The sequence below is a fragment of the Athalia rosae genome, chromosome 6, assembly GCF_917208135.1.
Source record: "Athalia rosae chromosome 6, iyAthRosa1.1, whole genome shotgun sequence".
Lineage (NCBI taxonomy): Eukaryota > Metazoa > Arthropoda > Insecta > Hymenoptera > Athaliidae > Athalia > Athalia rosae.
In genome coordinates this window covers 6,444,682-6,457,916 of record NC_064031.1, presented here as the reverse complement: position 1 = coordinate 6,457,916, position 13,235 = coordinate 6,444,682, and the positions used below count along the sequence as shown (strand labels likewise).

The 13,235-nt window shown below is 41.0% G+C and overlaps 2 protein-coding genes across 2 annotated transcripts; one reads left to right on the top strand and one right to left on the bottom strand.

The window, feature by feature from the left end:
- Positions 1-449: 449 nt before the first annotated feature.
- On the top strand, positions 450-2,431 carry LOC105684776 (protein ANTAGONIST OF LIKE HETEROCHROMATIN PROTEIN 1-like). Its single transcript, XM_012398405.4, has 2 exons — positions 450-1,487; positions 1,654-2,431. The coding sequence occupies exons 1-2, from the start codon at positions 867-869 to the stop codon at positions 2,353-2,355; spliced, it is 1,323 nt and encodes a 440-aa protein (XP_012253828.1). The 5' UTR covers positions 450-866; the 3' UTR covers positions 2,356-2,431.
- Positions 2,432-2,574: 143 nt separating this feature from the next.
- Positions 2,575-4,449, bottom strand: LOC105684849. Its single transcript, XM_012398524.3, has 6 exons — positions 4,228-4,449; positions 3,964-4,093; positions 3,643-3,879; positions 3,338-3,515; positions 3,040-3,245; positions 2,575-2,957 (listed from the first exon to the last, which is right to left on the bottom strand). The coding sequence occupies exons 1-6, from the start codon at positions 4,246-4,248 to the stop codon at positions 2,740-2,742; spliced, it is 990 nt and encodes a 329-aa protein (XP_012253947.1). The 5' UTR covers positions 4,249-4,449; the 3' UTR covers positions 2,575-2,739.
- Positions 4,450-13,235: the final 8,786 nt, after the last annotated feature.

Here is a 13,235-nt window from a genome sequence, read left to right as displayed (position 1 = left end):
GACTTGCAGCAAATAATGCGTATGGTTCGTGCATGATCTGCAGCTCGTAGCCGCAATATGCAGTAGTGCTCAGCCGACGGTATAGTATATAAAATTTCAAAACTTATTTTCGTTTTATTTCACATAAATTATATGCAGACAGTCATTATTCTCAGCCGTAGGAGACTTGAAAAACTATGATTATATACTTTTATCGCAGTAATATACAGTATTTATCATCAAACCATACGTAAAAAATTCTTGGTACTTTTTCAACAGTATTGCATATATCTTATAAAAGGCACCTACGGTGCAAAAAAGTTCGCCAAGTAAGCCAAGTGTGTTTGATGTTGACCCTCCGAGCGGCCACGGACTTTGGGCTTACTCGCAGCAGTTCAGTCGCTAGCGACGAACCGCAATGGAGGCTCGCCGTGATCGCTGACAATAAGGCCCGGTTCCACAATCTGAGTTTAAGGCTGGCGTCCCATGATCCGCAATTTTTTCCGGACCCGGAGATCCGGAATCTAGTTATTTTTCACAGCGCCAATCAGAGGCGTTCCGGTCAAACTATTTGCGGGACGTTTATATCCCCGTGTCACATGAAGCGCATTTTACGTGGACGGAACGTTCACGGAAGCGTCGCCGGCGAATCAATATGTTTCCTTTCGGCGCTGAGTTCAAAAAGTAGTACTGTGATTGGATACCAGCAATTCCGGCGGAGTGAATTCCGTGCCGTGGGACAAGGGTAGTTAAAAATAACGGAAATTATGTTACCCATACATACAAGCATACTATATATGTGATCACGCTTCGTCAGGGCGATTTTGTATACATTTCATCCAAGAAACATATGTAAATGCAAAACATACAGTGAAAATACAGCAAAAATGGATTCTGAAACTGTGTTGTTATATATTGGAACTATTTGGGTTAAGTGGAAAGCAGTTAAGAACATCTGGCAGAGAGAAGTTATGCGCCGTAAATTGTTAAGTTTAATTCATATTTATGAGACTTTGAACCCAGAGAGAGGTGATTGCCAACGAAATTTCTGGGTCCGCCCAATATTCACAACAGAATGCCGATTACGACAGGGTGCAAGTGACAATTTGGTCAAAGAAATGGAATCAGCTGACAAAGAGAAATACATCAATTACTTTAGAATGACACCGGAACTCTTTAATAAGTTATCTACTGTGCTGGAACCTGGCCTAACAAAACAAACTGTGGTTCGTGACCCGATTCCTGCCAGAACCCGATTGGAAATTACCCTTCGTTATTTAGCATCGGGCGACAGCATGATGTCAATCTCTTATGCTTTTCGGGTTGGACACAACACCGTTTCCAAAATTGTAAAAGAAGGTTGTGACAAAATATGGAACACTTTGAAGGATTCAGTATTTTTGACGCCGAATGTAAATAATTGGAAAGCAATAGCTGAGAGCTTTAATGAAAAGTGGAACTTCCCTAATTGTATAGGAGCTATTGATGGCAAACATGTAGTACTGCAAGTAAGTAAACGTATCATTGGGTACAATTATATGCATGAGTATTTGTCATCAATTTAGGTAGTCAGTCTCGAGGCACCTGCTTGCACCTTGTGAACGACATAGCTATATGTGGGTCATTGGAATTTTGTTGCACTCAAAAAGTTTGTTTTTCATTTTTTCATTTCAGGCACCACCGAACAGTGGTTCAATGTACTACAACTACAAGGGGACTCACAGTTTGGTCTTGCTAGCATGCAGCGATGCACACTATCGGTTCACTCTGATCGACATCGGTGCTGAAGGACGCCGAAGCGATGGGGGTATATTCCGGACTAGCAATATTGGCAAACGATTCGAAGAGGATTCACTTCAACTTCCTCCGCCACAATCTGTTTATGGCAGCAGTGGACCAATTTTGCCTTTTGTATTGCTCGGCGATGAAGCTTTCCCACTGTCTAAATATATGATGAGACCATATCCCCGGAGTTCTGCACTAAATAGAACGAAAAAGGTTTTTAATTATAGGCTGAGCAGGGCACGAAGAGTGGTAGAAAGTGCATTTGGAATTATGTCAGCGAAGTGGAGAATTTATCGTCGGCCAATTATTGCATCCATGTCCACCGCAACAAAAATTGTTCAAGCAACATGCTGCTTACACAATTACATAATTTCACATGAAGCTGAAATGCCCACTGCACAGAGATTTTACTCCATCCTAAGCACCGAAGAACGTAGCGCCGGTTCTTATGCCCTCCGTGACATAGAAAATGCTGGTTTGGCATCACACAGCGTTCATGCAACACGAGTCAGGGAGCAATACGCGAATTTTTTCGAAGGTGAGGGTGCAGTGCCCTGGCAATGGGAGAGAGTCATGAGGAACGACTTCTAATATAGTATTTTTTGTAATATAGTAATTTAACATTATGTATCTCTAACCTGAGTAAAGACTGATCGACTCGCATATAGGTATACTGTCTTTAATTTAATAGCATTAATTATGAACCTCAAAACCTGTATTTAATGTGTTTTCATCTAAGCGTAAAAGACAGAAGCACACTGAACACGTATACAAAAATAGGAAGGGGACCTGGAATGAACGGAAAAAAGATTTCAATCACTCAATTTGTATTGTCTCAGAAATTGATAACAGTAATAACGAGAATATAAAACTAGTTGATAGTAGTAGTAGACCTAACCTAGCATACGTAATTGACCTGAAGTAAGAAAATCCTTAAAAATACTTTGTTGTGGAAGGCATCAATCCATCCGTTTGTCAAGGGACTTCTGGTAAATTCAGTCTACCTTCAGCTTCCATTAGTAGCGTCAAAAACTTTATTTCTAACGCTGCTCTTTCGCGATATGGCAGTCTCCGCAGACCTTCACCTAGTCGCATCAGTATGCCATCAACCGCATCTGGCTGTGGCACAGGCTGCTGCAAAGCAGTTAGTAATGCAGAACGCACACTTGCATTACTATCGTCTGTTTTGCGCTCTATAAGAAATAAAAAATATATTCAGGTAAAAGAAAAAGGCATGAAAAAATAAGCAATGATCTACGTGGACTATATACTCACTTTTGCTGCCTGGCGTCGGAGTTCTAGGAGGTGGCGTAGGTGACATTGTTGTGTGACGTTCAGGGCGTATTGACGTGTAAGAGGTTGTGGATGACGTTGATGATGGACCGGGAAGAACAGTGCGCAACTCGACGTTCCCTTGGGGTGACAAGCTGAAGCGGCCGCTATCTTGAGGTGATTGTGGCTCAGCTAAATTACTAACAGATCTGTCAAGTGATAAATAACATCCGATGAGAACATCTTCTTTTTTCTGATTCCGGAATTTTTATAATATTGATAATGAGCATTCTATACATACTCTGTATTTGGTAATTGGTCGCTTATAAATCTCATTCGTTCGTAAAAGCGAAATGAAGTTTTTTTTGAAGGATCAGCTGCAGACCCACTAGGTACGTATTTCAGCTGCTTGTTTTTGTCCTTAATATAGCAATCACGCAAATATTGCCATCTCTTCTTTGCATCTTCCGGGGTTGTGCCTATAATATTTGATGAATTATGTTCTTGGTTGACTACTCACAATCAGAGAGAGTGATTATTGGCAGAAATAATAGGTTATACACACTAGCCAGCTCCAATTGTTCAATTATTAATACTAGTACAAACCTCCTAAGACATTGCTGACTTCCAACCACAGTGATTGCATTTTTAATTTTGTTCTGTCTTTCACAGGAAGTCTGATGTTGTAGAGTGCAGGTCTTTCGGAAACAGCATCGATGAGGCGCTCATCAAAATTCGGGTCATTGTCAACCCCTTCCGTTGCTGTTTGTCGATAACTGACAATCTCTGTGGTAGCTGGATCTTGTGTGCTGACAGCATTTTGTGTGGCATCTGGCCTTGGTACTGCAAAATTATATGATATGATTGATGATGACACGATGGTCTATACTCTATCGAGTTGAAAATAGATAACATGAATGAACTTACTCAATGTTACAACGAAATTGTCATCAACTTTCAGATAGTGGATGTACTCATTATAGTGCTCTAAGCACTTGTGCATTATGATGTTGTTACATCCTTGTATTAGCCAACCGCAGTATCCACACTTAACAGGCTGTAGAAAATGATTTGTGAAACAAATGTCCATTAATTGAAGGTTATGAATGAGATTATTTGTAATGTCTGGAGAAAAATGAGATTTTATTGATTGTTTTTTGGGTTTTTTCTCATGAACAATTGCCTACTTACAGGACCTACAGATGAATTCATTTTCGTGAAGAAAAAAGCTTGATCTTTGTGGCGATTGTTATGGTGCACACATGCACACAGCACGAGAATTCCGTTGACATTTCACAACTGCAAGTGGCGGGCACGGAACGGTATAACCGGAACGCCTCTGATTGGCGCTGTGAAAAATAACTAGATTCCGGATCTCCGGGTCCGGAAAAAATTGCGGATCATGGGACGCCAGCCTAAGGGTGTCCCAGCGCCGAGCCCGAACTCCGAAATGAGTTTAGAAACGATCGCAGCACACCTAGTGCTCACCACGCCAACCACGTTGATTTCAGAGCAGTCAGTATGCCCAATATTCGATGGGTAATAGTATCACTGGCGCTCATTCCACTCATATACCTAATATTTTTCGTCATGATTCAAAACTGTATGAAAATACGGAATATCACTTTGTTGAATTTTTGATTTTTAAACTAGTAAAAAATTGTAATGCTACTAATCAATGAATTGTTTGCATTCGACAAATGTTGAGGGTGGTATAATCCAAATTTCTGTATAGCCCATTCTGCCAGCGGGGCAGAATGGGGTAACCGAAACATTTTGAAAAAATTGTTTTTGAAATGATCGAAAAGGCCGTCAAACATCATTCTGGATTCGAAATTTTTTTTTTTCTCACGGTTTCCTCGAGTACCCCATTTTGCCCCGCCTTTCCCTAATTATCATATTTTCCTCCGATAACACACCTAAATTATGCACCCAACTGAAACTTTCTACTACCATCGGTCGTGTAGGCCCACGTTTTCTATTTCTCTAATTACAATTCGATACCAAAGTCGGCATTCACAGAATATCCTCTCTTCTCATGTTAAAACCCTACATGAACTACATGCTGACGTCTCTGCACTAAAAAATTCGAACATTTCTTTCACTACGAGCGGCTATGCGTTTGAAAAGTCAGGGTTCTGATACGAAGCAATGATAATTTTATTCGTGGGGAAAAATCGAAGAACACGGTCTTATCAGAACGAGAATTTTTAACTCTGGGAATTTTCTGAGAAATGTCACATGAAATCGCCTAGGATGACAACCTATATGATCGCGAAAAAAATTTCACATCCAGATGAGAGGTATACAGAGATTGAAATAACTCGCACTCTTTTCGTTAGGATGTAATTTGTGTGTGATATTTGTCAGCTTGTGATGAGGTGTTGCGAAAATTGCGTATCAAAGAGCAATTTCATTCTAACAAGTTATGAAAATAGCTCACGCCATGCTGTCACCCGCTTAGCGAGTAATTTCGGGAGTCACAGACATTTAGTGTTCAGTAAGAGGGATTTCCGCTCTTGGTCGATACCATTTGTACGTACATAAAAAATTGTGCTACATTACTGCCCAACTACATTCAAAATGCAACTGCAACGAAAATATAGTTTTCGACTCGTGTTCGAATCAACATGCACAAACCAAAGGAAGAATAAAGCAGGTTAAGTTTCTCCAGACCCTGTTGGACCTCACTATGTACCAACTTCGTGGCCTGCCCGTCGACCTCTGTAATTCTTTGCCGTCTGCGGATATTACCCCGATAAGCAAGTTGTCAATTATTTGAGACTCCCCAGTATGAGAAAAACATGGAAAAACTAAGAATATCGTGAACCCCCTTGCCCCAAATGATGAACGTAAGAATTTTTCCAAACTTTCCTCAAGTATTAAAATTGGAATAGAATAAATCAATTAAGTTTTGGATTCAAGTATTAGGGTTTTGGTTCAAACAGAAAATAAAGAATCATTTATGGTCCACGGACTTCGTATTCAAGTCTCTATATCATTCATATTTATAGCTAATCCTATTATTTCGAAAACGTTTTCATTATTTCATAATTTTTTGAATTTTTTTTTTGATAGGATTTAAAACATCTCCCGCGTTTTCATTCTCAGCAAAATTAGTAAAATTTCGAACCCATGCCCCCTAATTCAACGGCCTCCCGGTCCATTTTGGTTTCAACCCATCTTCGTTTCTCACTATGGCCGATCCCGAGAGAGCTGACAAAAAATGTTCAGAGTCTTCTGAACACCCGGGTTGTACCGCAGATTCTTGTAAAAAGCCACTCTATTGCATGCAAAATTTGATACTACGTTTATTTGTACACCGTAAACCCATGCATGGATTATGTACTGTATTGCTGATGCACTTTTTACTCTATTTTTCCATTGTTGTGAAGATGTTCATCATAATTCAAATCACGAAATCCAATTTTTGCGAGGTATGTCATTGTCCAAAAAAAAAAATTCTGGCACAATTTTCTCGCCGAGACAAAATTCTGGATACTTTCTAGATCATGAGCCGAAGTTGACACGATTGTTGACAGAATTTGTGTTTCCTTTTATTTATTTCTTCTAACCGTGACTCGGCCTGAATTTGGAAGTTACAAGTTCTGAGGGGGCCATGTCATAGGCCATAGATGGTATCGGACTATGATGTCACGTAAAATCGCTTGTCTTCAGTTCGACTTTTCAACACAAATTGTACCGATTTCATTTCTCAAAGAAATTCTTTTGGAGCACCCAATTGTTTGAAATCATTTTCCCCGAAATCTCGACACGACACTAAGTACACCATTTTTTCCAATTCTAGAGAAAGTCTCGAGAAATCTTTTCTCCGAGACGTACTTTGGGGGTCGCTTATACCTATGATAGGTGGGATTTTTGCAGATTTTTCGCAGATTTTCTGATATTCACTACATGTGAACATCAATTTTCCGCGATGGTCGCTATTTTTCAAATTGTCGATAAAATTATACAAATATGTTGTCACCAATATGGACACTTTAGAGACTCTTTGAATTATGGATCGAATTCGGGTTCTCGAGAGATGTTCCGATTTTCGAATGTTATCGGAAACGCAAATTCCGTCTACGAATGGCAAAAATTTCACACATGATCGGTGAGATCTCAGAATATTCGTATCAGTAACAACACGTTGAAAAATTTACTCATAATTTTCGCAAATGGCGAACCTTGCGGAAAATGGATTTTTTTTATCTGAAATTTCGAACAAGAACTCCAGAAAAACCGGTAAAACCCAGTCAGATTCGCACTACAAAAGTCAGGTTCACGACCAACAAATTGACTCAGTTTCAGAGTGAGATGAGTGAGTGAGTAACATCAGCTATAGATCTTGATATGACCCCCTGAAAACATAACCCAAATCGTTGGTAGAAAAATTGGATACAAATCTCGCAACTCTGCAAAAATCGTAGAAAATTCCACCCATGATTCAAATGGTCTGAAAAATTCTGAATTCGCATAACGATTTCTCGGGAATTTTTCCGAAATTTTCAAAATGGTATACGATGCCGAAATCGAATTGATTTTTTATGTGTAACAAATAACTCTGAAAACTCCGCAAAATCCGATACTCTTGGGTGGGGGGTCCAACTTCACGCAGGCAGCCCCCCCCCCCCCCCCCCCCCCCCTCAAATTTCAATGCGCGATAACTTTGAACAAAACGAGGCAAACAGAAAAAAAGATAGGGCAATCATGGGCAATCCGTGTGATTTATTCAAAAAAATTTCTGACGTTTGGGGGGGCTAACTTCACATGGGTCAAGTTGTTCCGTCAGAGGGATCCCGGTAAAGTTAACTCGAAGAAAATGCCAAGGGAGCAAAATGTTGCACGAGTTTACACTACAAGGGTTCAAATTTTTTCAGAATTTTCGTGAACAAAAAAAAAATTTATTACCTCTCGAGTCGGAACTATGATGAGCACGAGTGACGTATTTTTCTCAATTCGAAGCAATTGTTATTTCGAAATACCGGAATGGTGTAAGTACGAAAGATTTTCAAGAGCATAAATGTCATCAGAAAAGCATTCTTCGGAATAAAATTTTGTATGAATTGAAAACAAATATGAGCCAAATTCCGCCCATGTTTCTGTGAGTGGGAGGGTGTCTATATTCTCCACAGACTATTTGTGATTTTTTGCTGAATCTCAAATAAGCACCTTTTGTTCGAAAACATTCATAGCTCCGGAGGTGATGATTTGAAAACTCAGCACAAAAAATTCGGAGCTCTCCAGAGGTAGGATGGTAACATATAAAATTGAAAACGAAATCTGAGATATGAGGTCTGGAGCCGTGTCAAGTTGACGTGCATAGCCCCATGTATAATAGTTATGTGCCGATAAAGATGGGATTCGGTTCTTAGAGCACGCTTGACGAGCGAGAAATCTTATTTGAGCACCCCTGCTGTTGAGCTCGACTGTGTAGCGCTGATGTCGCTCAAAACGTTGCGGCAAAGTCGTGAACTGTTCCTACGCGACTTTCGGTGACGCGGGCTAGAAAAACATGGCCAAGCTCACGATTTGTGTTTCGGCTCACATATTTGGTTTTAAGTCGCCAAATGGCAATAATCTGCGTTGTAATTTTTCCAAACGGTCGACAGGATTAGCATGCAGGGGGCTATGATCCGTTATTCGGTGCCTTTTCCGTAAATTGTGCGTTTTTCGTGTAATTGTGGTTCGCGTCCGTGTGACAGCTGATCCGCAGCTTCGCAAAAATAAATCAATTACTAATTCAAACTAATTTTGTTCGTTTGTACCTGACGGTAGCCCCCTTCACCACACTTCAATGAGTTGTCTCAAGCAGTTTCAGAGTGATCTGTTGTTTTATCGAGGAGTTATTTGATATACGCGATTGCGTTACACGGACGCCACATAACTATGGAAAAATAAGCGGTGGTGGGGGTCGCTGGGACAGCCTTAAAAGGTTAAATTATGAATGCATGTATGAGTCACGTTACGACGTACACGCAAAGATGTGCGCGCACTTTCCTGCACTTTGTGCCAATTCAGGTTTTCGGTGCTTCATACCATCGTCATACAACAACCAGCGGCTTCCTGTTTTTAAATATGCATTGTAATGTCCTATGGAATTTACATCATTTGACCCTTCGTACGCTATTATGCCAGCTAACTGATAGTTCTGCGCTTCCGATGGATTCATCTGTTCCGGAAAATCACGTAAGGCAACCCTGTCATTTTTTCCTGTGTCGATATCGCAGACTATATGTGGGCCGTATGTGATTTCAACATTTGGGATTTTGTCGCAGCATATCTTAGGGTCATGTCTATTGGTATCGACGGCTTGCATCAAGTAACGGATCCCCATCTTACAAAAAACGTCGTAATTGACGCTTTGTACCGGATGTTGGCGTATCCTTTTGGATCCACAAGTCGAGCATTCTATCGTTTCCACGCAACTCGGATCATTCGCGAGTAAATAAGATGACAAGTTACAAATATTGGAATCGGCGTCGACTTTAGTTACGTTCTTGCGTCTCGTTACAGGGTTAAGCTGAGCAAGGTTTCTTAACAAGCTCGCGCGTTCCGTGTATAATTTGGCGCACAGTCCATCTACTATCAAAGTATTGACGCAAGAAAATATTTCGGATTGTGCCTGTGCAATTATCCGGCGATAGGTGTCATCATTTAATGCGGCCATTCCAAATATGTGACAGAGGCTATCAAACCCACAGGTGTTTGCCAGTATTATCACATTCGATTTGACACGAACGTATGAACAATGGTTCGCATTCAGTATGACGGGAAGACTGGAATATTTATCATGTGATGAAACGAATTCAGGGCAAGGATCAGCATACCTGAACCTTTTTTTTAGTCGATCGTTCTTATCCCGCCAGTTTTGTTCCTCGTTCAGTTCCACTAGGGCGTCTGTTTTCGTGACAGTGTCATTGATTGTCTGATCGGCTTGGTGATTGCCGATAATATGCGGAGCAGTATTGGGAATGAACGGTGAAGTGTTATCGTCATATCCGTTTTCTTTTCGAACTACGGGGAGTTCGCTCAACTTACTTCGCTGGTAGTCAGCCGCCATTGCCAATTTTATTTTTCCCGGAAAGGATGAGATGTGTCTTGCCACGAATTTGTCGATTCGCAACGGCAATCCGATATTTTTGAATGTTCGATTCTTCAGATCGTCGAATTCGGATTCAACGGCCGCGGATGTTGGATCCACAGTCGTAGATGGTACACATCACTTGGCTGTACAACGGAAAATATGGCAACAATGTCTTGAGCTTCTTAGCGAATTCAGGGCAGTGAAAACCATTAACATCTTCCGAAAATGTTTCGTTGTGAACCTTCGCAAGTACATCTTTGTAGAGATTATCAGCCCAACGCCAGATATCAGTATCGATGAACTCTTGGTCATCTCTTCCGCAATCGTCCGGGATATCTTCCACGGGCTCTGGTAATCCAGCGAGATCTATATCATTTCCCCTGATGCATCGTGTCAGCGTCGACCTTGCTCTTTCCGCCAAGCTTCCATCGCCTCGATTCTGGCTGAGCGCGAGCGTGAATAGCAAAGTGGACATATTTTCAATATCAGCTAGGGTCTCTTGTTTCCGCAACAGAGCAACGGATCGCAAATATGTTTGTCTCACTTGCGGGGGTTTTCCAACGAAACATTTCCATCTCGCTACCATATTCATAAAATGGCAAATGTCGAGCCTCAGAAAGCAAGGTGCAACAGGGACCGATTTTACTGTCAGCATATTGTAACACGTATATAAGTACGCTCTCAAAGTTGGCTGCTGAGCAAATATCCTGCTAACAGCTCCTAGCAAGGCCTTGTCGAAATCTGTTATTATTATTTTTGGGGAAGGGAAGGATACTTTTTGCGCCACACCTATACGTAAGAATTCATTCAGCCAATGACTGATAGCATTTGTATTTTGTACTGAGGACACCATCTGGAAAATAGGTACCGTTTTATTCCCCACTTGACCTACGGCCTGGTATAGGTAGATATGAGAACATAGTTCCCCGTTTGGTAACCTAACCTTTTTAATCACCGAACCCGTCGCATCTATGAACAAAATGGTGGGATTCTGTTCGAAGACCGCCATTTGTTCCTTTGTCCAACAATGTACAAAGATCGGATCCATTCCGATCGATCGGATGGCCCCTTCGAATTTAATATCATATTTCATGGCTTGCAGGTTAACGTGCAGATTTTTCGTCGCTAAACCAAGGGCTTTATCATTATATTCCTGCTTCGCTTTGCGCAGAACGTCACCCGTGTATAATTGTGGAGGCTCGTCGTCGCCAACTGCCATCAACTCGTGAGCTTTCCTTCGCCGCCATATACACGGAAGGATATTTCCATCTGATATTTCTTTCGCCACATCTTCTCTTACAGGACCCTTTAATTGGCGTTTCTTCCTGTGCTTAACGTCAGGGTCGAAGTCAGAAACGGTACACTCCATTTTTACTCTCGCTCCTTTCTTTGGCTCGTGAACAATTCGTCCATCGAATGAACATCCACATTCCGAACAATTGCCACGAACTGTGGCAAAAAACCCGCTGCTAGACATTTTCACGGATTTAAATGCTAGCGGGCACTGAATTCTAGTTTTCCAGAAAATTTCATTAAAAAGTACGCTGGTCCAAGCGTACCGTTTTAACTTAAATTCGTCGCGCTGCCCTCGATCTTTCGATCTATAGTGTACCTCTTCAGGACTCATTTTATCCCATACATCTGTTACATCGATGCTGAATTCACAAACACCTTCATTTTTCATCGAATGAATGCTACTGTTAGCCAGAGAGGTATCTTGGAATTCAGGTTCTATATTGCGCTCTTTGAGCAGTTGCGCATAAATGCTGTACCGATTCATTTTTAAGATGGTATATATATATATATATTTTGGTTTAAACCGAAATTGGACATCCATGGCCTCCGAAAGTCTCACGTAGAGTTCGGAGCTAGGGCCGACGATAACGCCATCGTCTTTTATGACGTTATGAAATTCGGGGGATCTCAAAAGATGTTCGAGTTGCCGAATATTTGGTCTTTCAGACATGGCTGCAGGTGACGATTAAAATTCTAAATATCTAAATATGTATATTTCTCAAATTTCAGAACAATTTATGAAGGGAAAAATCAAATGACATATCCTAATTTAAGACGAAATAAGTGATGAAAATCTGCTTGAATGTGACGATTACCGTAAAAGACTGAATGCGACGATGCTATTTCAACAAAACAAATACACGGATCATGCGAAAATCCTGGCTGCAAAAAGCCACAGATAACCCCCAGTCTCGTGTCGGCTGTTCAGGCTCCGCTATGCAGCTAATGATGCGCTGCGGCTAACACCTAAATAGAATAATAAATGTGCTCATATGTGGAGGTCAATTATGACGGCTTCTTTTTCCATTTCCCTAAAGGTATGGGCCGTAACGGTTTATGTCCCAAAATTTCAACTTCAGAGCGCTGCTAGACGTTACTGCAGCAAAGAAACAAGCGTGCGATCAAGCGAGGACTTGCGAAAATTCTGGCTTGCTGCGACGCGACGTGGGCGCTCATATGCGCGAACTCAGTAGCGCAGAAAACACTTCTCTGCGCCTCGGCAGTGGCCTCGGCGGAAAGAAGCTGTGATACGGGAATGCGATCAACAGCCTTTTTTGAGTCTGTTGAGTTTTCGTCGCACAAAAAAGTCGAAGGGGGAAAAGTTACTTCCGAAAAGGAGCACAACAAGATACAATCGTAAAATTCAAACATTTTCGTTGTTTGATTTTCGATTTTTTCTTGGTTTTTGTCAATCCAATTTTGCCCTGTATTTTCTCTCCAAATCGTCGTACAAAAAAATTAAAGAGGGAAAAGTTACTTCCGAAGACGAGCACTATAAAATACAATCGTAAAATTCGAACTTTTTGGATTTTTGTGGGAAAAAAAAAAATTCAAAATTCATTTTCTCGGAAACTACTGCGACTGCGACTAACATTTTCACGGCACAACATTCGGCTTATCTCGTACTACTGAGCACAAGTTTTTGTTTTAAAAAAATCCAAAATGGCGGAGCTGGCTGAAAAAACGTTTTTTCAAAATATCTGTGTAGTGATAACAGATATCGACTCGTGGTTTTCGGCACAACGCAGCACAAACCGAGCACATCTCGATACAATCATTGAATTTAGAGAATTCAAAAATGGCGGAGCCAAGT

Bases quoted from the DNA above. Each gene is read 5' to 3' on its own strand.
- LOC105684776 (XM_012398405.4), top strand. From the start codon at position 867: ATGGATTCTGAAACTGTGTTGTTATATATTGGAACTATTTGGGTTAAG. The intron at 1,488-1,653 runs GTAAGTAAACGT...TTTTCATTTCAG, and splicing joins GCAAACATGTAGTACTGCAA to GCACCACCGAACAGTGGTTC.
- LOC105684849 (XM_012398524.3), bottom strand. From the start codon at position 4,248: ATGAATTCATCTGTAGGTCCT. The intron at 3,880-3,963 runs GTAAGTTCATTC...ATAATTTTGCAG, and splicing joins CAATTTCGTTGTAACATTGA to TACCAAGGCCAGATGCCACA. The intron at 3,246-3,337 runs GTATGTATAGAA...ATCACTTGACAG, and splicing joins GACCAATTACCAAATACAGA to ATCTGTTAGTAATTTAGCTG.